The sequence below is a fragment of the Hyperoodon ampullatus genome (genome assembly GCF_949752795.1).
Source record: "Hyperoodon ampullatus genome assembly, chromosome: 7".
In the NCBI taxonomy this organism is placed as follows: Eukaryota; Metazoa; Chordata; class Mammalia; order Artiodactyla; family Ziphiidae; genus Hyperoodon; species Hyperoodon ampullatus.
The window spans coordinates 38489685-38515123 of NC_136920.1; the positions used below are offsets into that span (position 1 = coordinate 38489685).

General features: G+C 42.1%; 1 protein-coding gene across 1 annotated transcript in view; it reads left to right on the forward strand.

Moving 5' to 3' along the window:
* The window catches only part of MAML2 (mastermind like transcriptional coactivator 2), a gene marked incomplete at both ends in the record, with an annotated part of 366323 nt that overhangs the window by 222031 nt on the left and 118853 nt on the right, over positions 1 to 25439 (forward strand). Inside the window, one exon of the mRNA XM_079707545.1 lies at positions 18086 to 19603. Coding sequence (XP_079563671.1) covers positions 18086 to 19603 — 1518 coding nt within the window. The remainder of the gene's footprint in view (positions 1 to 18085; positions 19604 to 25439) is intronic.

Consider the following 25439-nt stretch of genomic DNA (forward strand, 5'->3'; position numbering starts at 1 on the left):
CTTTGCTGACAAACCCACAGGGGGAAATTACGGCATTTCTTCTCAGCAGTTGACTCAGTGGCTTTTACACTTTCTCCCTTGGCTTCCCCTTTTCTAGTTGTTTCAGAGGACACTTTCCTTTAGGCCAGGTATGTTCCTTATTCCACAGAACAGGATGAGTAAGTCAAGCCTTGGGAATGTATTGCCAGCTATTCCTTCAAACTAATTCAGCTATGGAAGGAAGGGATGGCTAATGCGTGGGTGTCAAACACATGATCATGGAGGGTGAAATTGGGGCAAGAATGGAAGGTCAGAGGCCTCCCCTTTTGCCTGGGAAGTAGAAGCACAGAGGGGAGAGAAGGGTGGAAGAACGGTCTCCTTTTGGTTCTACAGATGGCTTCCATATCCCATTGGTACTTCATAGACTGTAATGATCTCAGCACAAATATCACTGGTGACATTTGAGGTAGGTCAAGGAACACACCCCATGGGTCAGTCTTTTTTTTAAATTGATGTATAGTTGATTTACAATGTTATGTTAATTTCTGCTGTACAGCAAAGTGATTCAGTTATATGTATATATATGTTCTTCTTTTAAATATTCTTTTCCATTGTGGTTTATCACAGGATATTGAATATCGTTCCTTGTGCTATACAGTAGGACCTTGTTGTTTACCCATTCTATATATACTCATTTCCATCTGCTAACCCCAAACTCCCACTCCATCCCTCCCCCATCCCCCCGCCCCTTGGCAACCACAAGTCTGTTCTCTGTGTCTGTGCCAATGGGTCAGTCTTCTTAGTCCAGCTGCCACCACAAGAGGGGAGGGGATATACACAGGTTCTTGGGCCTGCTGCTATCACCCCAGGGCCATAGAGCAGCAGGCCCAAGGCCACTTTCTCAAGATGGATACCACTTCAGGTCATCCTTCACACCACGAGCATGGCTGCTGAGTTCTGAGCAGAAACCAGAGCCCAGGCTCTCTTTGGCAATGGCCTGAGTCCCATTTCCTCTTTATCACCTTGCTCAAGACCCTTCGAGCCTGGTCATCATGTAAGTGTCAGCTTGGTTTGTTGTTATAGAGAAATTGCCATCATCTGTGTGGAGTGCCCCATCCAATCAATGAATGCTTCTGCTTCCATTTCAAAAAATTGTTTATTTTTACCATCTAGTTTACCTTTTCCAACTGATATGCTTATGTTTCTCCCTGGCCTTTCATGTGACACAGGGATCTGCTTAACAGGCAGCATTTGTAAGTACTCAAGGAAGAGCTCTGTGATGGGTGGTTGTTGCTATAGCAGCCTTTTTGAGGGGGAAAAAAAAAACTAACCTTGAAAATGGACACATAAGAAATCATAAGAAATTAAAATTTCTCCCTCAGAAAAGAATGAAGCTAGAATGCCAAAGACTCTCTCAGCCCCATGAAAAGATTTGTATGAAGCTTTTCCATCCTTTGGATTGGTCATAGCACGCTGTGGGCTCTGAATTCCCGGAATTATGTTTCAGTGTGAAAATCAAACAGCTCCATTCTTTTTCAAAGCATTTCTTTAATTATGGAGGAGATGGCCAACATGTGGGGCAGTGTCACTGTCAAGCACCTGGAGGTCATACGTATGCAACATCTTACTTAAAAACCTCCCATTCATATCTTTTAATGGGTCCCACCAATAAAGATGTGCTATTTCCTTTTCAGAGCTGTGGTCTTAGCAACTTGATGTCAGCGTTTTCAGCTTTCACAGCAGGGAAATTCAGGTGAATTCCAAACTGTGATTAGAGAGATCTGAGTGGAGTTAAAAGGAGTCAAACAATAAAAGAGAAGCACACTCCACAGACACATGCACGCAGACCGACTGCGTGCAAAGATAAATTGCATCTGCGTATGACCGTGTTAGCTCTTGCCATAAAGCAATGAATTTGCTAGGAATAGATAAAGGTCAATGGGAGAGAGGGAAAAAAAAATCTCTCTTTCTACTGCCAAAAGTAATAAAGGGAAAGAAAAAGGCACCTGTGACACTAGATATCCTGGAGAAAAAAGAATGTTACTAAATGATATTGAAAGTTTAAAAATGTGATGAGAAGCTAAAGCAAGAAATGAAATGATGTGTGCTTGCTAGGTGAACACAGATGATGGAGAATAGTCTGAATTGATGCATAGATGGATCAAGGGTTGTTGGATTGTTCTCTCTCTCCTCTTCCCCCTATTCTCTGACTGTTTTCTTTGATGGAGAAAATGATAGGCTTGATAATACATGATGATAGGCATCCAAAGATCAAACTTTATTAGATCCTTCTTATTCGGTAGCAGGAAACTATCTGGGCAAAAGCAATTCCCATATGTGACCTTAATTTAACAAGTGATTAGACCCAATCCTCATGCTTTGAACTACCACTGGTTATCAAGATCAAGTAGGATACCATTTTAAATAGGCTTTTAGTGTCCTTAGGTTTCCTGCAAATCTATGCTACTGGAATTTTCACTGAAGCCACCCAATGCCATCCATCCCTTTATAAGTCTTCCTTTGGGTAGTTTTTGTTGTTGTTGTTCCTCAAACAGGATTTTCCTATATACCCTTATTTATTTGGACACGAAACCCAACGAAAAGAATACCTGGATGCAACACTTCTGCTTTCTCAGTGATACCTATGTTTCTCAGGGCCTGGCTTCCCTCTTATCTTGGCTGACTTCAAATGCATATGGAGCTTCCTATTACATGCAATATGTTTAACTACTCTAGGAAAAACAGGCAAACTCTATGCCTTCTATCTAGTATTTGAACAAGGAAACTCAGCCTCACTACCTCCCTTACTGGTATAGAGAAGAGAAGAAAATATGGAAGAAAACGAATGAGATAAAGTGAAGGAATTAGGCAAGATGACAGAATCATCCATTCAAAAATGTTTAACTGCATACTTACAAATACAAAATATTGTACCAACTGCTGTGAAGGATATAAAAAATGATTAGGCAGGTAACTCCCTCTAGCTGCTATCCTGCCTCTCCTTCTTTCAATCAAGCTTTTAGGAAAAATAATTTACCAATTTGCTTCCTTCTGTGACTTCCCATTCTATCCTTAACGCATTGTGATTTGGCCTCTTCCCCCAACCACCATCAAATGTCAGATGCTGTGGATGCAGCTCTGCTTTTGTTCCAGGTGACCTCTCATCATTGGTTGAAGTTGCGACCTCCCTCCCTAAAGCTCCCTTCTTCTTTCAGCTGTTCATCTCCTCTACCTTATTCCTCTCCCGCGCTCTCCTTAAATTTTAATGTTCCCTAGAGTTCCATTCCCATCCCTCTTCTTTCCTCACTCCAAACTCTCTATTTGGACTCAGAACCATGTTCATTCCTTCGACTAATGCTTAGATGTGTTTCTGTCCAAGCTCTTTAGACAGCTAAAAGCTCTCTCCTGATCTGCAGACCCGAATATCTAGCCAGCAAGGAGACAGCTCCACCCATGTGAGCTACAACATCTCCAGCCCAACATGGGCCAACTTGGACCTGTCATTTGCCTCCCCACCCGCCTCTTAAAACAGACTTCTCTCCCTACAATCTTTTTCTCAGCAAATGACTCTATCACCTACTCAGTCACTAATCCAGGAATCTGGATTTGGCCCTAATTACTTTCTGTCACTCACATTTCTCACATGTAATTAATCACAAAGTTCACTTGGTTTCTGTTTCCTAAGTTCTTGCCCATCACCTCCATTTCCACCACCAGCACCTTAGCTCAAGTCCAGTTCTCACCATCCCTTACTGAGTGCTGAGATATTTCTCCCTGGTCTTCTGGCTTAAGCGCTCCTATCTCCAATCCATCCACAAATATTTGGGAGTTAGAGTATTTTTTCTAAAATACATTACAGATCGTGTCACTCCTCTACCTAGTCCTTTGATACCTACCCATGGGCTTCATAATTAAGCACACCTTTCTCTGCATAGTTTCCAAGCCAGGGAGGCCATCTCCTGCATCTCCGTGAGCACCTCACCTCTTGCCCAGTACCTGTGATGGACAGTTCCCTGAGGACCTAGTTGTCACTCTAGTGCTTCCCTGGAATAATTCCCTAGCATGAAAGGGAAGTTTTCTCTGGTGAACGCATTTCATAAACAGCATAGATTTTCACAGTCAGGCAAATTTGATTCACTTATTAGCCAGGCAACCTTGGTCAAGTTTAAATTTTTGTAGCCTCATTTTTCTCATCTATAAAATGAGGTTCCTTATATCTCCTCTCAAGGTTGTTGTAAGGATTTAATAGTAATAATAATAATAATAATAATAATAGTTGGTATTATTGGCCATTTCTATGTGTCAGGGCTGTTTTAAGCACTCTACATGAATTTATTTAATCTTTGCATCAGCTTTATAAGTATCATTATTATATACATTTTACAGGTGAGAAAATCAAAGTACAGAAGTTAGGTGACTTGCCCATGGTCATAGTGATAGTAAGTAGGGAAGCTGGAATTCAATGAGATGATATATGGAAAGTATTTTCTATTGAGTAGACACCCAGTGAACGCTGTTGGTTCCTCCTCTTTTCTGTTGTATGCTGAACACTCATCCAGGTTTTGCTGAGAGACCCAGAAGACTAGATGAAAATAATAGCTGATATTTATTAAGCCTTAATTATTTGCCACATTTTGAATACAGACTTTATAGACATTATCTCATTTGAGACTCACTACAACTACTGAGTGGGAACTGTTATATCCATTATACAGAGAAGGAAATTGAGGCTCAGAGAGGTTAAGTAAACTACCCAGACTATCTCGTAGAGGGCAGAGCCAGGACTTAAATCCAGGTCTCTTGTGCCAAAGCTCGGGCTCTTAACCACTACAATGTATTGCCTCAGAAGACATCAGAAGACACAAAACGGTATTTACAATCTTGCTGGGGGCACTGAAAAAGGTATAATAACAGTTATAAGCCAAAAGCCTTAAATACAAGAGGAAAGCAAACCATGGATAGCGTGGCTTACTGGGGCACAAAATCATAGAGCAGTGATCACAATTAGGCTCTGAGAAGGAGTGAGTTTTGAGCTGGAATTTGAGGACAGTGAAAGAAACACACTGGTTGAAGAGAAAAACCCTCTTTGAGAGTGGAATGACGTATATGGAGACATGACAAATGCAGAAAACGAGTCGTGGATAAAGAAGTATTTTATCCTCTAGAAATCTAACTAGTGGATACAAGATATTAATCGCAAGCCAGGTACAGAGAAGAAATGTATGTTTGGGGGTAGGGGCTCAAGTCCCAGAGGCATCAATCCTGCTGACATCCAGATTAAAAGCAATTTACAAGGTTGCAGTTGGTGAGCTTTCTCAACTTAAATCTGTCCTGTGTTGTATCTAAAAGGCAAATGAAATAAACAGTAGCAATATTTTTGAGGATTAGGAGCTTTCTGAGTTAAGACTATGCTTTTAATATTTTAAGTGGACTCAAGCAACACAGTAAATAGTTTTCTTTGCAGAATGGTGAGAAATGAGCTCTTTTATTTGTCTGATTTATCCCATGGCCATTTATAATGGGGTGAACAGTTTTTTGTTTTATGTTTTTCATCAGGGAACAGTCAATTAGCAGTTAACCCAAGGCCCAGGTTAGTACATTCTCCTCTCGTTTTTTAAAAATGATGAATATTGACTTATCATGATATGAACTGACAGAAAGGAATGGTAACATATTCCTGTTTGAAGATACGTTTTGGGAATTCCCTGGCGGTCCAGTGGTTAGAACTCTGTGTTCTGACTGCCGAGGGCCTGGGTTCGATCCCTGGTTGGGGAACTAATCCCACAGGCCATGCGGCACGGCCAACAAACAAGAAAAAAAAATAAAACGTTTCAAGAAGAACGTAAGCCTATCCTGGGAAACAGAAGTTCTCATCATCTGCGAAAAGGCTTTCTGTTCAGCCTACTGCTTTGACAGAGAGACTTATGGTTGCTTCACAATTTTGACTTGTTTCAAGTTTTATTTTCCAATCTAGGTGGGTTTATTTTCCCTCTTCAAAGAATATGGCCACACATGAAGAACTGGAATCTGTCGGGTGGAGAATTCATCTCAGTCATATAATTACTGGGCTGAGCAGGTTAGATCAAAGTGAGGGCATTGTTTTGCTATAGGACATTGCTTCAAAGAGCAGTTAAACTGCAAACAATATAAAGGCTTTATTGTCCCCCCCCATTTAATGTCATTTAAATCATCAAGAATCATTTCCCATAAATGTATGGCAAATAGTGGGATTTTAATTCCTGCTTGAAAAAGTCTGCTTTCAGACCTTCCTGGAAAGCAAAGGAAGTTTTCTATCTGCCATTATACATTCACATTTCCTGGCATGAAAGGCTTAAATTGCCCGAAGTGTAGGTTTTGGTTTTGTTTTTTCAATTATAACCAAATATCTCTGTAAATCTCTTCATGTTTCAGAGAGCCAGTTAAGCAATTTCCCCTTAGATGTGTCTTTGATGTGAAAATAAACATAGGCTGGAGTGAAAGCTGAGGTCTCTCTAAAGGAACATCTCTCTGTATGGTTCATAGTTACTCAGACTAACATTAGACCAGAGAAAACACACATCAACACTGTATTTGTATCAAGGTATTGAACCTTGATACAGTTGCTATAAGAAAAATATTTCTTCAAAAGTTTCAAAAGAATGATGACATCAATGCCAAAAACATCAAAGGAGCTGTTTGGTGCTTTCAGGTACTTTGCCAAACTACCTTCTAAATGCTGCTTAACATTCCTTTGTAATGGAGTTAAAGATGAGCCTGAAATTGCAGGGACCTCTTAAAAGGTCTGCTCATCTCTCCCGCCTCTGTCTCCAGGTGATAGCATCCAAACCAGTTAACACGTTGGAGACCTGGGTTGTCTAAACATGATTCAGATGGAAGTTTTATGTTCAGGATACTCTTGTGCATCGGGGGGAGAATTGGTGGAGATATCATCTCTGGACCTCCCCTGGGTATGCCGTGTCGAGCTATGTGAAGACAATGGGAACCCTGTTAGAATACTGCTGTCATGGAACAGCCGCCCTCATTTTTAATTCATAACGCTCTCCTTTCATAAAGGCTGTGGAAGAGCTGGGTTAATGACCACACGTGGCAAGTTGAAAGAGAAACCAAAATAAATGTGTGCATTTAGCCTCTGCTCAGCTTTTCAGTTTTAATCAGTCAAGAAAAATGTGCATTTACCTTATGAAAACTCTAATTGGAACGTAATTATTGGCTTTATTACATCTTTGTTTTAGTTGGGAATCGTTTGTTGTAAGTGACAGAAGCCCCCTTGAAGTATCATGAGGAAAAAAAAGGTGTAAGTGTGTATGTTGGGGAGAGATTTATTGGAAGGTTACAGGGCGTCTCAATTACGGGAAATATAATTGACTCTCCCAAAGGGCTGGAACCAGGAATTGGAAAGCTTCAGGAATCTCTCTGTGTCTCTGTCTCTCTCCCACTCCTTCCTCCCTCCCCCTCTCTTTCAGCGTGGTTTCTCATCCTGGCTTTACTCTGGGCATCAGTTTCATTCTCCCATCTCTCTGTAGACTCGCTTTCTCTGTCTCTCATTGTACATGACTGAGAATGATTCCAGTACAGGCAGCCCTACATCTCTCTCATTTCAAGTTCACAGAAACTGTTGAGAAGGTCTTGTTTCAATTTCTGATTACTAGAAGAGCATTGAAATGGTTCAACTTGAATCAAATGTCTGCCTTGATCCAGTCTGCTTGGGGCTCGGGGAGACGGGATGTCCCGCCATCAGAAGCAAGCCCCACTACCGGATTCTCAGAGAAGTGTGGTTATTTAGCATGGGCAGACATACTGAATAACATGTTCGCGGCAATCTTAATTATATAGATGATATATGTTCCTATATAGAAAAACTAGAAAACACAGACATATGAGCAAAGTGGGAAAAACAATCATCATCCTGCCACCAGAAAGTACTTCAGAATCTTGAAGTGTTTCCTTCTAGACATTTTATTTTGCTTTAAATAATCTTTTTGACCTCCTATTTGTTTGGGTTACACTAGAGATGAGTTACAGTGGTCACCAAGATAGACACAGCCCAAGCCTCCCTCTCTAGGGCTTATTGGGAGATAGATAGGGCTTACATGGGAGACAGTCTTATCTAGGGCTTTCATGGGAGACAGACTTAAAAATTGGAAGCAAATGAATACAAATATTAGGAAGTTGTAATAAACACTATAAAGGAAACAATCAGGAGGTTGAGTTGGAAGACAACCATGAGAGTATATTTTAGGTAGGTGGTCATGGAAAACCTCTGCTGGGGTCACACTGAAGAGAAAGAAGGAGCTAGCTACGATAAGAGTGAGAAGATGTAGAGGAGGTGGAGAGTTACAGAGCAGTATATGCAGAAGACCTGAAGCTGAAATCACCTTTTGTGTTTGGGGGAATTTAAAAAAAATAATATGGCTGGAGCTTAGGTGTGAGAGGACCATCCCTTTTGTTGCTATGAGGAGAACACACTGGGATGGGCGGGGGCTGTGTGGGGAATAGATTGGGTTGGGGAGAGGCAAAGTGTAGGGTCAGATTCTCAGAATGGGGTTGAACAATACGTGGTACCTCACTGTGCATGAAGCAGAGGGGGCGTGAGGAAAAAGGAAGAATGTGGTCAGAGAGAATTAGGCTGGGAAGAATAGGAACCCTTAGTACCTATTTAAGTCAGATAAGCCCTTTAGGATGAGGGAGAAATGCTGCCATGGAATTAGGAGTGGCTGGGTTTTATACTGGTATTATTTTACAAAAAAGTGGGGACTCTTCAGTACCTGGGTTCAAACCCCGAAATAATGAATTGCAACAATCCTGGGAGGGTGTGAGGGCATTCTCTCTGCCACCTGGGTTTTCCTGATATTCACATTGGCCAACGTTTTGGAATAAATCCAATTCCCACCAGCATAAGGAAAGAAGAGCAAGCTCTTAGAACACCGGTGCTTTTCCTATCACTCCAGCATCTCTCGGCTCTGCCCCAGTTCCCAGCAGCTCTGCAGCTGGACAAAGAATTGCTAAGAATCAGCCCTATGGTTTATGAAGCCCTGTGGTATGATTCATGGCCAATGGCAGAGAATCATAGACGTCCCATAAACTGATTCATCTAATGTTCCCAGAACACTGACTGCCCAGTAAGTCAAATCATCCGCCAGTCAGCGAGCTAGTGCTGGACTGAGCTTGTGTGAACACATGAGATGCACAAGTACTCTCTCTTCCACTGACTCCTTGGAATCACATTGAAGTGAAAAACTCACAGACCTGAATCAATTAGCAAAGACAATGTTAGAGAGAAAGTGCTAAAATCATTAAAGCAGGAAGAAAGAACATGAGGGAAAGTAGGAGAGCAAGGACTCACAGAGGAGATACACTGACCTTGAGCTAGACCCCTTAGAATGAAAGCTTCCAGACTGGGCCCTCCAGCTAAGGAGGAGAGAGAAGCCACTTGATTAATGGTACTTAATACATTGTACATTCTGCTGAGGAGGACATTTAGAGATTTCCAGAGAATTGCCAACATTTTAGACATAGCATTTTTGGGGGATTTGCTTCAATATATTTTGGGCAAAAAGTGAGTCATGATTAAAGTATTTCATGCACAAAGTGGTTGGGTTTTTCAAGCTTTTATAGAATATTCTGTTCATTTTCTATTAAACACAGAGGGTCCATCTCTGAAAGGTGGCTCCACCAGCCCCTGCTTTATGATGATTGTAGCAACTAGTCAGGAAGACCAAGGAGACTGTCATCAGGATAATCACACTGGTTACCACTAAGTGGATCTAGAACGACACTGTTTAAGCTAGTAGACAATATGGCAAAGTACTTCTACCTTGAATTTTCTAATTTAATTTCAACACTCCCCTGTTGTTAGACAACAAGTTTTGTTACACTGTCACTAGCAGGGTAGCAGAATATCATAAAACAATCTTATCATTTGCATATTTCGGGGTGTATTTCCTTGGAAGGGAGAGGGATTCCTTTCCTATCTTTCCAGGCAAAGGTCACTCTCCTCCACAGCTAATCCCATACACACCTTGGCATAGCAACCATCACATTGCACTGTTCCTTTTCGTTTTATTTCCAGAGAGACTGGTACACTCCTTTTTGTTTGTTTTTTATCAGTTCTCACATTTATTGAGCACTATGTTCTAAGACCAAATTTTGCAGGCTCTTTATGTGCTCTAGCTACTTGGTCCTCACAACAACCCTAAGATATCAACAGCCTCACAGAATATATACTTGGTGCTAAATAAATATCTGTTGAATGAATGAGTAAACAGATGCCATTTTACAGATGAGGAAAGGCTCGTTTTGTTGTCTTCAGTTTGCCTTTGTCTAGCACATGCTGGCATGTAACAGTCGGGACAGCAGGAAGCCTCACACAGGCTCAGACTCAAGTTCTGCCTCTTCTACTGAAAAAGAGCCACCAGTGATGGAGCGCTGCCCTGAGCTGGGAATGCTGCTGGTGCTTTACTTACATGGTTCCTACTCCCCCTAAAACCCCATCCTACAGTGAGGACAGTGACTGGTTCAAGCTCAGTGAAGAGGAGGGGAGTAGCATTCACATCCCAGGTTTATTAGCAGCTCAATTCCATGTTCCTTTGAGATCCCGCAGCCTCCCGTTCACCTTGATAAAACAGGATGTGTAAAATATATGACAGTACTTATATGTGGAATCTAAAAAAATGATACAAATGAACTTATTTACAAAACAGAAATAGACTCACAGACATAGAAAACAAACTCATGGTTACCAAAGGGGAAGAGGGGAGAGATAAATTAAGAGTCTGGGATTAACAGATATACACTACTATATGTAAAATACATAAACAACAAGGACCTACTGTATAGCACAGGGAACTATATTTAATACCTTGTAATAACCTGTAATGGAAAAGAATCTGAAAAAGAATCTATATATATATGTATGTATAACTGAATCCCTTTGTTGTACACCTGAAACTAACACAACATTGTAAATCAACTACACTTCAATTAAAAAAAAAAAAGGGATGTCTACCACTCTGAGACAGTGTTGCATGGGTTCTCATCCCTCTTCCCTCAGTGAATGTTTTGTGAGTTGATGATAAACTTGGAACATTCTCCAAGGGGAAGGGCTAGAAGTGTGCAAACTGAGAAAATGCTGTAATGAGATGTCCTCATTCTGCCCTTCAATGAGGAGTGTGTTTCTGAGGCAATTTCCATCTCTTCTGGTTACTCTTCTACAAGCAGCCATGAACAATAAGACGGGGGCAGAGAGGCATTAAAGAAGTTTTGAATGTGGGACTCTTTGGCATGTAGTGTCTTTAGAAGGACAATGTGTTGACTTGTTTTCTCTACAAAGATCCTGAATTTGCAGTGCTCTGGCTTCTATATAAAACTTTATCTTTGGTTTCATTAAAAACATAGCTATTTTCTTGACTTAAGTTGTCAATTTCTCGGAGTCCAGACCTTATGGAACAAAGTTATGGGACAAATTTTCCAGATATATCTAACATGCCTTCCCCGACACCTTCCACCCAAAAAATAATAAAATAAATCACACTTTATTCTGAAGGAATAAAAATGGAAGTTCCTGAAAATCATAGAGGAAGTATCATTCACATGGGACATTGAATCAAGGTGGGGCTTAGAATTGCACCCCAGGAGGCTCAGCACCACCTGGAATCCATCACAAAGCTTCACACACACCTTCACGTTTGGTTTACATGGATGACAACGTTGTTTCAGTTCTCAGAGCTTCTCATTCCTTGACTTCAGGGCTCAGAAGAAAGTGATCACTCAAGCAAAACTCTAGTGGAACCATTAAACTGCTTGTGAATTGGATATGAAGACATTTACCGCAGCCTTCTTCTTACCATTGTTTTACTGCTCAGTTGTGAGAAGGGTCCAGCTTCTCAAGTACTGAGATTATCCAACAAACTACTATTTGAACACCTGTAATATGCCCAGCATTGTGGTTAGTAAAAGGAGCCAGTCAAGTATAAGACACAGTGCCCAAGCTCAAAGACCTTAAAATCTAGCTGGGCAAGTCTAATTACTATATGGACATAAAACAATACCTTGCAATACAGGGAAGCACTACGGAGAAGCTCTGAACTCTACAAGGGCTAAATAAGAAGTAGGAGCTTTCTGATGTCTTCAGCGAAAGCCTTATAACCCCATCTAGTTTGTTTGGGGGCAGGAGAGCCAGGGAAGAATCACTCTTACCTTCAAGTACTGTGATGAGCTGGAATTTGCTGTTTCAGGATCCCAAACATTTTTACTTCAAGAATCAAATCGAGTCATAAATTATTGGGGGAGTTGATCTCTTTCTCATATGACCTATTCTGAACCCTATCTCTAATCAGCCATGAGTAAAATGGCCTGAGGAAAGCTTACAGAGGATGGGACCAAGATATTCCCTTAAGCATCTAAGCAGCGGTAAATTTGGTTCTCGTGTTTATTTCTTTTTGAGAAAGACAGAAATCTTCTTGAGGAAAAAAAAATGTGACCTATGGACTGAATTGTTACCTTTTTGTGGCATATTCCCTGTTTCTAGGGCAGCACAGGAGACAAAGAATGCATTTATTTGTGGAAAGGGATAGGGGGCAGGGAAAGAAACAGAAACCAGAGGATTGTGCAATAATGGCGTTCTTAAATCCCTCCAGGAAGTTTGTGTTTCTAGCCCTTTGGAAGAGTAAAGCACAGCTGTTGAAAAAGGAGAGTTTACCAGGGGACGGCAGCCCTGATGCCACTGTGCATTGGACTTTCCTTGTCCATATGCTTCTCGGCACCTCCATTCGCAGCCCTTGGGGCAGGCAGGCCACTGTGTCTGGGCCCTGCCCTGAGCAGGCCTACCCCTTCCCCCAGTAGAGACCGCAGGCCTCAAATAGCACGGAGGTGTTCAAGGAGAAGAGTCAGAACAAGGATGAGAGTAAAAGGAAACAGTCTGCTGGATCTCAGCAAAGGGAAGTACACTGATTCCTGTGTCATATGCAAACCAGACGAGACTTGCTGTGTTGAAATCCTTCCCAAAAGAAGCCCTTTTCTTGGATGGCTAGTGAAAGGGTGATATTGTATGCATAATCTCACAAATTAAACATAATAATTTTGGGGTGCAGGTTTATTGTACAAAACAAAATGTGCCTCTCAGTCCATCTAGAAAAAGTATAAATATTGAAATGTAGCACTCATTTGAAGCCTTTACATGCTGCCACAAGCTTAGTCATTTGCATTTCTCTCATGCCAGGGATCATTGGACAGGGTATGGTTCAGAACCCTCTCTGCATGCTCAATAAATCTTTTTGAATGACCAAGTGACCCTTTGTCTCTTCCCTTTCTTCTGTTGGGGCCTCGAGAGGGATGTCCTGAGCTTTCACCATCAACCTCCAACCAATGATGTCACCATCCTCTCCTGCCATCCATCTCTATGAGTCCTGAATGCCCTTACCCTTGCCCTGTGCATGCCATACGTCTTCGTTCTGTTATCCTTCTATCTTGGCTCTCTGTGTCCACTGTGTTGAGAACAGTGTTGGCATGTGGCAAATTGAAGGCCAAAGGAAAGCAAGCAGTGTAGTTAGTGATTCAGATGGAGGCCTTTGGAACCAGACCCGGGTTGGCAACCTGCTTCCATATCATTCACTATGCAATCGTAAAGTCAGGAGCTACAATTTCTTCACGTAAAAATGAAGATCAGGATACATGTTCAGAGAACTGTGAGAAAATTAAATGGGACTCTACACAACTCTTGTTTTAAGAGCACCTGTCTTAAATTAAGTATTCAATACATAGTAGTTCTGAGGTGAGAGCCTTTGGGGGGCGTCTTGCTTTTGAGGGCCCCTTCTTCCTTATAAAAATGTTTAAATTATATTTTATGACTGTGTTGACATCAAGATAAATATATTACTATATATATTAAAACATTTCCTCAACCTAAAAGTTCAATTTTTCTTCCATACTAAATTAAATTATATTTTCATGGGCCCCTAAGACTACTGTGGGCCCTGGGCACTGTGCCTACCCAGCCTAATGGGTAAGTCAGCCCTGGTGAGAGATTTGTTCTGGAGATTCTTTCCTCTACCCTTTCAATGTTATTAACTGCTTTCTGGAAATGGTTTGTCCCCTCTGGCTTTCAGGGTATACCCTGCCCTTATACTTCTACCTGCCCCCATCCCATCTTCCCCAGCCACCTGGAAGGTCTACACTGTGGAGCTCCCAACTTCCCTAAACCAGCTGCCATCTTTCTTGATGTAAACCCATGTCTTCATTCCTCTGATTGAGTCTCATTCCCTTAGGACGATTCCTGGCCTGGTAAGGTGGCATTGAATTTTCTGATAAACTATTTCTCACTGAGGTATTCATGATATGACTCTCTGTGTTCTCTCTCTCCTTCTAGAATACAGTATTTCCATTTTGTCACAGAAATTTTCAAGACTCTATACCACAATTCAAAGCCATATATCCGATGGAGACATTTTAGTCCAGCAAAGAAAATACTTCAGAGCAAAGATTGAACTTTGAGAATCACTGAGATTGTATTGTGCCTCTACTTCTGTGCATTCATTGGGCCTTGGTGACATAACTTTGATTAGAAGCTTCTACAAGGCAGGACATAGACTATCCCCAAAATTCTCTTGATAAATATCATGCCTAATGAAGTCATAATGGAATCTCTTTAACCATGGGGATGTCTTCCATATGTCACTGAGGAGGACTTCTGTTTCCCACCTTAAGTCATCCATCCAGCTATGCTTGGTGGTGACTTTACACCATGATACCTATGCTTAAAGAACAATTCTCACTCCCTCATTGTCTATTATTTTCTGGGTTCAGGCAGGAAAGTGTTCTCAGAGATAATCCTATTTATAAAGGAGGGAACTGTGGTCCATAGAAGAGAAATAACTTCCTGAAATAGCAAAGCAAGTAATGCCAGAATCAGGACTAGATCCTGGGCCAGCCTCCTCAATACCTGCATGTGGGCACCATTTATTTATCTCTGTCAGGGCCTGGGGTACCATTTACTCCCCAGCACAGGCTCAGCAGTGGGAATCCTTGGTTTGGTGCCGGGCCTTATTGCTTAGTGTTTGTGTGACCTTGAAGAGTTCCTCAGTCTCCCAACCTCAATTTTCTCATCGGTAAAAGGGAGGGGAGAGGGTAGAAATAGTATCAACCTTATAGAGTTGTTGTTGTGAGGATTCTTAGAGTTTTTCTGTGAGAATTAGATGCGACTATCCATACAAAAAGCTTAGCACGATGGCTAGCACCCAAGCCCTCAATAAATGACTTTGTTGTTATTACTATTATTATTACTCCTACTACTACTACTGCTACCACCACGGCTAATTCTATTACTCCGTCTCCAACCCTGGTGGCTTAGAGAAAGTCCTGGAGCTGCTTCCCAGAGTATGTACTGAACTGCCCAGGGAGTGGCCTGACCAGTAGAGAATCTGGCAGAACAGGTTTTTTCAAAGCAGTGGAAAATAAATCAAAGGCAATAACCCAAACCTGGAAAAAGAATGTTTTCCTTTGTTTTTTCTTTACCAGTTACGGAAAAAAAACCTTCAAAATGTAACATGCTGAAATAAATCACCGTGGCCTCTCTTAAGGTAACACGGCTGACCCTCTTTGGTCTGTGCTCTTCCTGACCGCCTGTGGACAGAGGGTGACCACTTTCAGTTTGTGCCAAATGCAGTGATGGCTGACAGTGTTCTGTGATGATGTTGGCCTATATTAGTGAATAGACAAGATTAGGAGTCAGGGAAACATGGAGAGACAGCAAAGATGAGGGGAACAAAAGCTTCACAGACAGGTACAAAGGGTACCCTATCCCTTGCTGCAAACTGCTCATCACCAAATGTTAAATCTCATGGGATTTAGTTAGGGCTCTTGGTTGAAAGTAACAGAAGCTCAACTCACATTAGCTTAAGCAACAAGGAGACTTTATTGTAAAGATTCCATAGTGTATCAAGGAAAACAACGAGAGAGGCAGAGCTGGTCTAAGATTGAAATCAGGCCTTCAAATGCTATCAAAATTTGTGTGCTTCCTCTCTGCATCATTCCCTCTCTTTCCACAGACTTACTTCCGCTATGGCTGTGGTTGGCTTAATGGAACAACACTTCACAAGTTTTATAAATGACTGTGCAGCTACCCAAAGAGAGCCTGGTCTCACTTTCTCCGATTTCAGAATTCTCGTGGAAGGAATGATTGGCCCAGCTTGGGTCAGGTTCCTTTTTCTGATTGCCCATTAGCAATGGTAAAAGGTAAACATTGGTTATACCAGCATGGTACATCGACCATAACTGTACACACTTGTGAGGGGGCAAACCCACAGGTAATGGATTACTGAAACACGTATTGAGGAACTACATGACAAGAAACATATCGTTCACACTCAGCCCTAGATTGCATCCCCGCCATTCCCTGATTCCTCATCATGTGACGAGAGATCCAGGAGATCTCTCTGCTCACTACCCCCTCCCTCTTCGTGCAAGGCAGACCCTAGCCCTGAACAAGGTGACTCCAGCATCCTATAGTGGAAGTGACACAGGCTTTAGAACTATGCAGACCTTGAGTTAAAGCCCAGGTCTACCACTTATACTGGGCAAGTTATTTAGCCTCCCTGAGCCTTGGTTTCCTTATCTATAAAATAACGCATATCTAATGGAGTTGTTGTAAAGACTAAGGAAAATAAAATAACCATATTTAAAGTACTTGGCATATAATAGGTGCTCAGTTACGTTAATTTCATTTTCTAATTAGGTTACCTAGAAATCTTCAGGAGGGTGGGGGAGTGATGCTAAGAGAAAAGGAAGGACAGGAGAAGTGACAGAATTTTATATCTGGGAAGTGTCCTTCTGCCTCAGTAATTTGCAATTATCTTGAGCGAACATTAAATAATTGAAGCGGGTCAGCTGCACTGGGAAAGCCACCCTTTGCTAGATATAGCCTCTCACTTTAGAGGCAAAGCAACAAGGATCTCAAGATCAATGGGGCATGTTTTATGTTTCTTATTAGTTTACTGGTGTGACTGTATGGTCCTTAAATCTCTATATATAATGTATGAAGTTAATAGAATACAGGCTTATCACTGAGTGAGTGATTGAAGTACTTAATATTTTGTTGTTACTGTTGTTGTTTAGAGAGATGCTCCTCTTTGAGAAGGTAGTAAGCCATATTTTTTTATAAACTAAACTTTATTGAGTTCTTACTTCAGTAAGCCCTGTGCTAAACGTTTACATGTCTCATGTCTTCCTATGAGTTAAGTGCTGTTGTCCCCATTTTCCAGGTAAGGAAATTGAGGCTCAGATAAGTCCAGAGCCAGGATCACTTAGCACTCAGTGACAGATTGGAATTTGAGCTCCGCTTAGCCGGTTCCAGAGCCTGAGTTCTTAACCACTATGCTGTACTGCCTCTCTACACCTTGGTTTTGGCTAAGAGATTTCGAGACAGGCCAGATAAAAAATGAATCCCCAGGAAAATCTGTGCTCACAGTGTCTCATTTGATAAATGATGACCTCATGGTTTCTGCGCACCCACCCAGTATTGCTACAGGGGCTTAAATGCAAAGCTGCAGAATCATAGGAAGAAAAATAGTTAAACAACAGAGAGACTACCTCCTTCGACACGACAGCTATTCTGATTACTTACTTAGAGGATAAGAGTGATGATGGGGTTGAATCTGTGAAAAAGAAACTGGAAATTGGGTCCCAGCTTTAGACTCTACAGTGCTTCCCATCTTGGTCAAAATTGTGTTCAGTCCAGTGGCCTGTGGCCATGTGGGTTACGTGTGCATGCATGTGGAATAGTTTGGCCTGTTCCAGAAAACAACACCACTTTGGTGATTAATCGTAAGCATTATCAATAACTCCCCGTGACATGTGAAGGATTCTTCATCCATCGGCCAACGTACCAATCATGGGAACCTCTATGACCTGTCACCCCTCACTGACCTGCTCCTCCAGAAACATTTTGCTCTGTTTGTGCTACTGTTAGTTTCATTATATTCCAAACTGGGCTTCATTTGTGCCTCCTCCTATGTGTAAATGGAAAAAACATACAAATATTCTGTCTCTTTTGACTAAACGCATATTTTGAAAAATATCTCATGTTTTGTTTTCTTATTCCCCCTCTGTCTTTCAGCTCCAGGGTTCCTTGAAAAGAAAACAGATAGTTAACCTGTCCCCTGCCAACAGCAAGAGGCCTAATGGCTTTGTCGACAACTCATTCCTTGATATCAAAAGAATCCGTGTTGGGGAAAACCTCACTGCAGGACAAGGGGGCCTCCAAGTAAATAATGGACAAAGTCATATGATGTCAGGGACCTTGCCCATGAGCCAAGCACCCCTGAGAAAGACTGCCACGCTGCCAACCCATACACATTCTCCTGGAAATGGTATGTTCAACATGGGCTTAAAGGAAGTGAAGAAGGAACCAGGAGAGACTCTCTCTTGCAGCAAGCACGTGGATGGTCAAGTGACCCAGGAGAATATTTTTTCTAACAGGTACGGAGATGACCCTGGAGAGCAGCTGATGGATCCCGAGCTGCAGGAACTGTTCAATGAACTGACCAATATATCTGTGCCTCCCATGAGTGACCTTGAGCTTGAGAACATGATCAACGCCACCATAAAGCAGGACGACCCGTTTAACATCGACTTGGGTCAGCAAAGCCAGAGGAGCACTCCCCGGCCGTCCTTGCCCATGGAGAAGACGGTGATCAAAAGTGAATACTCACCCGGCCTGACCCAGGGCCCCTCGGGCTCTCCTCAGTTGAGGCCCTCATCTGCCGGCCCTGCGTTCTCCATGGCCACCTCGGCCCTCTCCACTTCCTCCCCGATCCCTTCGGTCCCTCAGAGCCAGACTCAGCCCCAGACGGCCTCAGGAGCAAGCCGGGCCCTGCCGAGCTGGCAGGAAGTATCCCACGCCCAGCAGCTCAAACAGATCGCCGCTAATCGTCAGCAGCACGTCCGGATGCAGCAGCACCAGCCGACCAGCTGGCCAGGCTTGCCCTCTTCGGCGGGACCCTCCCCAGGTCCATTTGGGCAGGAGAAAATCCCCAGCTCCTCTTTTGGCCAGCAGCCATTCAGCCCCCAGAGCTCCCCCATGCCGGGGGTCGTGGGCGGCGGCAGCCAGTCGAAGGTCATGGCGAACTACATGTACAAGGCCAGCCCCTCGGCCCAGGGAGGGCCTCTGGACGTGCTCCTGCAGCAGAAGCCTCAGGACCTTAGTCGGAGTTTTATGAACAACCCCCACACAGCCATGGATCCCCGGCATGGCAGCACCAAGCCTTTGTTTCATTTTAACTCAGATCAAGCCAACCAGCAGATGCCTTCCGTTTTGCCTCCCCAGAGCAAGCCTCCTCTCCTGCATTATACCCAGCCGCAGCCGCAGCCACAGCAGAGCTCTATTTCAGCTCAGCAGCAGCAGCAGCAGCAACAGCAACAGCAGCAGCCGCAGCCGCAGCCACAGCCGCAGCCACAGCCGCAGCCACAGCCACAGCAGCAACAGCAGCAGCCAGCAGCTCAGCCCACCCAACCTCTCACGAGCCAGCCTTTGCTGAGGTCACCGTTACCACTTCAGCAAAAGATCCTGCTGCAGAAGATGCAGAATCAGCCCGTCACAGGACTGGGGTACCAAGTCTCCCAACAACACAGACAGGTAAGGGCTGTGCTCCTCCCAACGCAGGTACCCAGACACCGTTCAGCTTGGTCCTGTTGCTTTGGTTACCATTATGTTTGCACTGGGACAGAATCAAGACCACAAAGACAGCAATGGTGCTGACAGATGCCTCTGAAGACCTCGTGAAGGTTCACTTGAGGCATCTGGAGACAAGAGCGTCTTCCTTGTAGAGCATCACTGTCATTGGGGTCTGTTGTGATCAAAGGCTCTTGCTTATTAAGAATGTTGCCTTAGAATCCATGCCTTTAGTGACAAGTCCAGTTGTCAGTTACATTCTGATATGCCCACGCCTGGTGTTTATTTGTTCAGTCAATAAATCAGTCATGAAGTCGGCATGCATGCCCTGAGTACCTACCGCATGCATGATGTTGTGATGGTGCTGAGTACTGAAATAAGGTCAGACATGATATTAAGAGTGTTTAATGACAAATCTCCACCCACACCAACCAACTGAAATGTCTAAACGCCCAACCCATCACAATAGATCCTGCTGTGATTCCATGCTGGTGCATGAGGGTTGAGTATCCACCTTAAATAAGACATGTTCTCTGTCTGCAAGTACAGTCTGGAGAGGTCGACAGGCTTTAAAAACTATCATTTTAATACTGAGTGGAAAGGATAATGACATGGAGCACACAGCTTGGGTATTTACTGAGCAAGGGGAAATCACGAAGGGCTGCCGGAGAAGGTAATGTGTGAATTAAGTGTTAAAGCATGAAATTGTCATGACTACCAACAGAAAAAAAATCTGTGGTTACCTTATATCCTGCGGTTAACATAAAGCAGAGGTTTTATTCTGCCCCAAACAGGAATCATATGAAGAGATAGCCCTGTGTTTCCAGAACACACACTGGTGAATCAGTGCCGATCCCCAGGGAACTTGAAAGGAAAAATTCTTCCTGGAATAAGTGAGGGAAGGCAGGCAGGCAGGCAGGCAGGAAGGAAGGCTGAATGTTGCTTTGTGCATGTAATTTGACAGATCTGTGTTAGCGTCCAAGCACAAAGACAGCACGTTACCTGTCAAAACAATGTGTCAGGACAGTATGACGGCACAGAGCCTAGTTCCAATCACATTCCTAGAGTAGTTTGTATGGCTACTGCCCAGAAAAGAATGCCACCAGCACCACAGACTGTGGCCAAGCTAACCTTTGCCTTAGATATATGCCAGGAGAAAACTAGACTCAACTAGGATTCAAGAGCTGTGTCCCAAGTAAACTTTCGGCTCTTAACCACTTACGAAGTGTGTTTTTCTAAATCGTAGATTATGAAGAATGGACTTGGAGTAGAGTCATGTGTATATTACAAAGTTCCATTTTTAGCATGGGTAATTTGGGGATCGTTTAAAAGCAAACAGTATTGTGGAACTACTTTCTAATATTCTGTGTAGCCACTTTGCTGTGGGTGAATCTGGGTTTAAATTCTAACTCTGACATTCTAGCTGTGTGACCTCCAGTGAATCAGTGAGCCTCTCTAAGCCTCAGTTTCCTCACCTGTAAATGAGGATGGTAATGTACATCCTAGGATTTTTGGAGAGTAAGTGAAGTATCTCTCAGGCGGGGGTCTAGAATAAAGTTGGCCATTATTGTGATTATCATGAAAAGGGCCATACATGATATCAGAATATTTTTCAACAAGCATTACTTTTATGTAGGAAGCCCATTGGAGTAAATCTCAAATTTTTTCATAAACAGTACTAGAGGAATAAAAGAGAACTATCTTTAATTCTGTCCAGCAATATGGTGAGTGGGTAGCGATTTACCTTTCCTGGGCCCGGACTTCTGACCATAAAAATGACCATAAATAATGAGATATTAGTAGAAGTTAGCATTTATTATTTACTCTGTAACTGGCATGACCTCTGCCCCCCTTGATTGTGGTATCTCATTTTACCCATATAAACTAATTACCATTATTCTCATTTTATAGGTGAGGCAAATGAGGCACAGAGAAGTTAAATGACTTTTCCAAAGTTACACAGATAATAAGTAGCAGAGCCAGGATTCTGATGGTCTCCTTTGAAGGTTGTACTTTCAGACTTGAGGCTATACCGCTCACAAGAAGGATTTGCTGGGAAATGAATGGCCATTTGTAGATCATTGTGTAATTCTCAAAAGAAATATTTCTTATAATATCGAGCCATATTTACATAATCTACATAGTAAATTAAGTTTTGGGAGGATACAGAGAGTCTCAAATCTCTAATCCCCTTCAGAGCTGTTAAAGAAAAGAATCAAAAAATATCTGTGTGACGCTTGACCTTCCTGAGAGTGAGTATTATGAAGCTTAACCAAAATAAGCAATTTACAATAGGAAATACAGCTCTTTGGTACCCCATCAGCCCTTCTTTGGGAGCCTTCCTGACACCTCCAACATCCTCTGTCTTGTTTCTGCCTCTATTGCTCATATCAACAACTGTCCACCATACTTCTGACCCCTTAGTCCCCATGCCAGCTTCCAGGACCCAAGCACACCAATGGGTGCTAATGACCAAATCCACAAACATCTTCCAGTGCCTTAGATATTTTTTTACTTTTCCCAGTGTGTATGACACTTATGATGCCAAGATAATTTTCATCTTTTCAAGAAGGCCCTCAAAAAGTGGTAGAAATGGTGGTGACATGTCCAGCTAGAGACCTCTTCTGTACAGGCAGGCAATGGCTACTCAATCAAAGCCTTATCCCAACCTTGTCAATTGAACTATATTGTCCCTTCCGGCTCAACAATTCCATGAAGTATGACTCTGAAGTGTTCTGTGTCTGAGTTGTGAGCAAGTGTATCAGAGCTCTCTAGTCAAATAAGTGTTACCCTCTTGAAAGCATTCACCTTTGAAGGGGTTGGACGCATTCTAATAATGGTGCTATTATTCAATACAGTTGCAGAGTTTTTCTCTAGGGATTGTCTTCAGAGCTTTTAGCACATTGAGTGGATTGTTATCAGTGCAGTAATATTCATCTTGTTAGGGTTATTTTTGAAAACAGTCAAGCAGAGTAATGCTGCTTTGGGTCAAAAAAACAAAGAATAACTATGATGTGATAGAGCTGCATTTCAAGTTTGGTTTGTGAACTTTCCCTGAAGGCAATAAAGAGAGTCAATGAGTTGCTTCCCAAGATGATAATTTTGAGAAGTAATTTTCATTTGGATGTACATATTTCTAGGTTCTTCCATTTTTATTGTCTCATCTGGTATATTGCTAAGTATTCTAAACTCAGAGAGAGTAGTTTTAACTCTGCCATTCATAGTAGACAGTACAAATCTGTGTTCTCATCTCAGATTAGCCAAATCACTGATACTCAAGACCAAAGCCATAGGAGGGAAGGAAATTAAGCAATTCTTAAGTTTATCAACTAAAGCATCCTGAACGAAAACAGTAGTCATGAATTTTTTTTTCTGCTTGTCATACTCACTTTATGTCAAACACAACAAGATTTATTAGTGGGATATGTTAATTGGGACAGTCTAGCCTTGGGAATGGTAGAAATCTTGGTTCTCTGCTACAAAATGATAGGTTGAATTTGTTGATCAGTTGTTTAGAATTTACCCAGTAGACCGTGCAAAGATGGCCTTCTCTTCTCCTTTCAGAACTCTGAACCCAGACAGGGCTGCATGCTCAGGCAGAGACTGAAATTGGGGGAATTCAGATGTCCCTCTCCCTTTATTGGGTAACCTGCCCGCCTCTGCTCTCCTAGATGTGAACGGCACCCGAGAGATAGATGCAGCATAATCAAATTGTTGGAGACATCTTTATTGTTCCATGCCTGGAGTAGTTTTAAATAATCCCTTCTCTGGAGACTGCGAGAACAAATGGTATTTGGTGTTTCACAAAATGTCTTCAGCAACTCTGTCTTGCTAGGGTTTGGGGCTTGGCAAATGGAAATACCTCCTGGCTATAATTTTCGTCTTTTTCCGATTGGAAGGTTATGGGAGAGGGCAGCAGAGGGATGTAATGCATGCAGTTCTGATTTATCTTCAAGTCACTGAATACTTGTTTTAAGGTGTGAAAGAATTACTGGTTGACCAGGGCTCATGAGAGTTCAATCCAAAGCCCTAACCTCTTGCACTAGAAAATGGTCTTTTTCAAAGCTGTATAATCAGACACTTAAAAGTGTGAATTTTTTTTTTAACATTAGAGCCATGAAACTCAAGTGGATTCTATATTTGGTTTAGAATTCTCCCATCTCTAAAAATTCTGAGAGGGAAGGCAGCCAGTGAATGGATAGTTTGTTATGACCAAAACATAAATTTGTACATTTCCTTTTTAGTTTAAAGCCAAGCTCCTCAATCGTATATTAGGAGCCTCACCCCACTCTCTCTACCTAGCCAAGTTTATCCTTCAGTGCACTATATATCAACCCTTGGCATAAATCAAGCAATGTTCTCCTCCCTTCGTCTTTAAGTTGATCTTGTGCATAGCTAACCTTAAAGATGAACACTCAGAAAATTGTTTCCCAGTTGGTCTAGCTGAGGGTGGAGGAATGAGGACTCACTGTAGCTGTCACATACTGACAATATTTCTAAATCCTTATAATTGCCCAGAGAAAGTGCCAGAGAAGAGATAGAACCTTCATTCAACTGGGAGTGCCTTTTCTAATAGGAAAATAATTATGAATTCAGACTTCTGTAACAATATAACATCCAAACCACCCCTTTGCTGGGGGCTAGGGGTTGGCTAAAGGGTCAGCCAATTAGGCTAGTGTCAGGGTTTGGTTTTAGGGGCAGAATCAGGTGAGAGGAAGTCAGGAGCATGAACAGCCAAAGACAGAACCCAGCCAAAATCCTAAAAAAGCTGGGAAACAAAATCAGTCAGTATACTCAGAACCGAGGAGTGAATCTAAAAGATGGTAACAAACCCGTGATTTCGTTAGTGACCTAAAATCTAGAGTGTAGTTAGGATAGAGACCCAGGAGATGCTAGGTGGTCATTACAAATGACCCTCGACCATTTGGTGATTTCCATTATGACTTACCTTGGCTGGATTATGCTGGCAAAAGGGAAGAGTTCTGATACAGATATACTGCGGGTTGTTCATGGCAAGCCAGGAGCATTGTTTTTATATTTTCATTTTATCTTTGATATTTCATCATTTATCTTTTAAGTTTACAAAAGAAACAAAAATTTGTTTTTAATACTCCATGAAACTAGTGCTAAGGCCAGGATCCAGAGTGAATTTCCAGACACACATGTCAATATAATTTACACTGAAGACTTTTTTTTTATTGGAGTATAGTTGATTTACAATGTTATGTTAGTTTCAGGTGTACAACAAAGTAAATCAGTTATACATATACATATATCCACTCTCTCCTAGATTCTTTTCCCATATAGGCCATTACAGAGTATTGATTAGAGTTCCCTGTACTATGGAGTAGGTCCCTATTAGTTATCCATTTTATATACAGTAGTGTGTATATGTCAATCCCAATCTTTCAGTTTATCCATCCCCTGCCTTACACCCTGGTAACCATTTAGAAAACCAGTTTGTTTTCTACATCTGTAACCCTATTTCTGTTTTGTATATAAGTTCATTTGAACCCTTTCTTTAGATTCCGCATATAAGTGATATCATATGATACTTGTCCTCCTCTGTCTGACTTCACTCAGTATAACCATCTCTAGGTCCATCCATGTTCCTGCAATGGTATTATTTCATTCTTTTTTATGGCTGAGTAATATTCCATTGTATATATGTACCACATCTTCTTTATCCATTCCTCTATTGATGGACATTTAGGTTGCTTCCATGTCCTGGCTGTTGCAAATAATGCTGCAGGGAACATTGGGGTGCATGTATCTTTTGGAATTATGGTTTTCTCTGGAT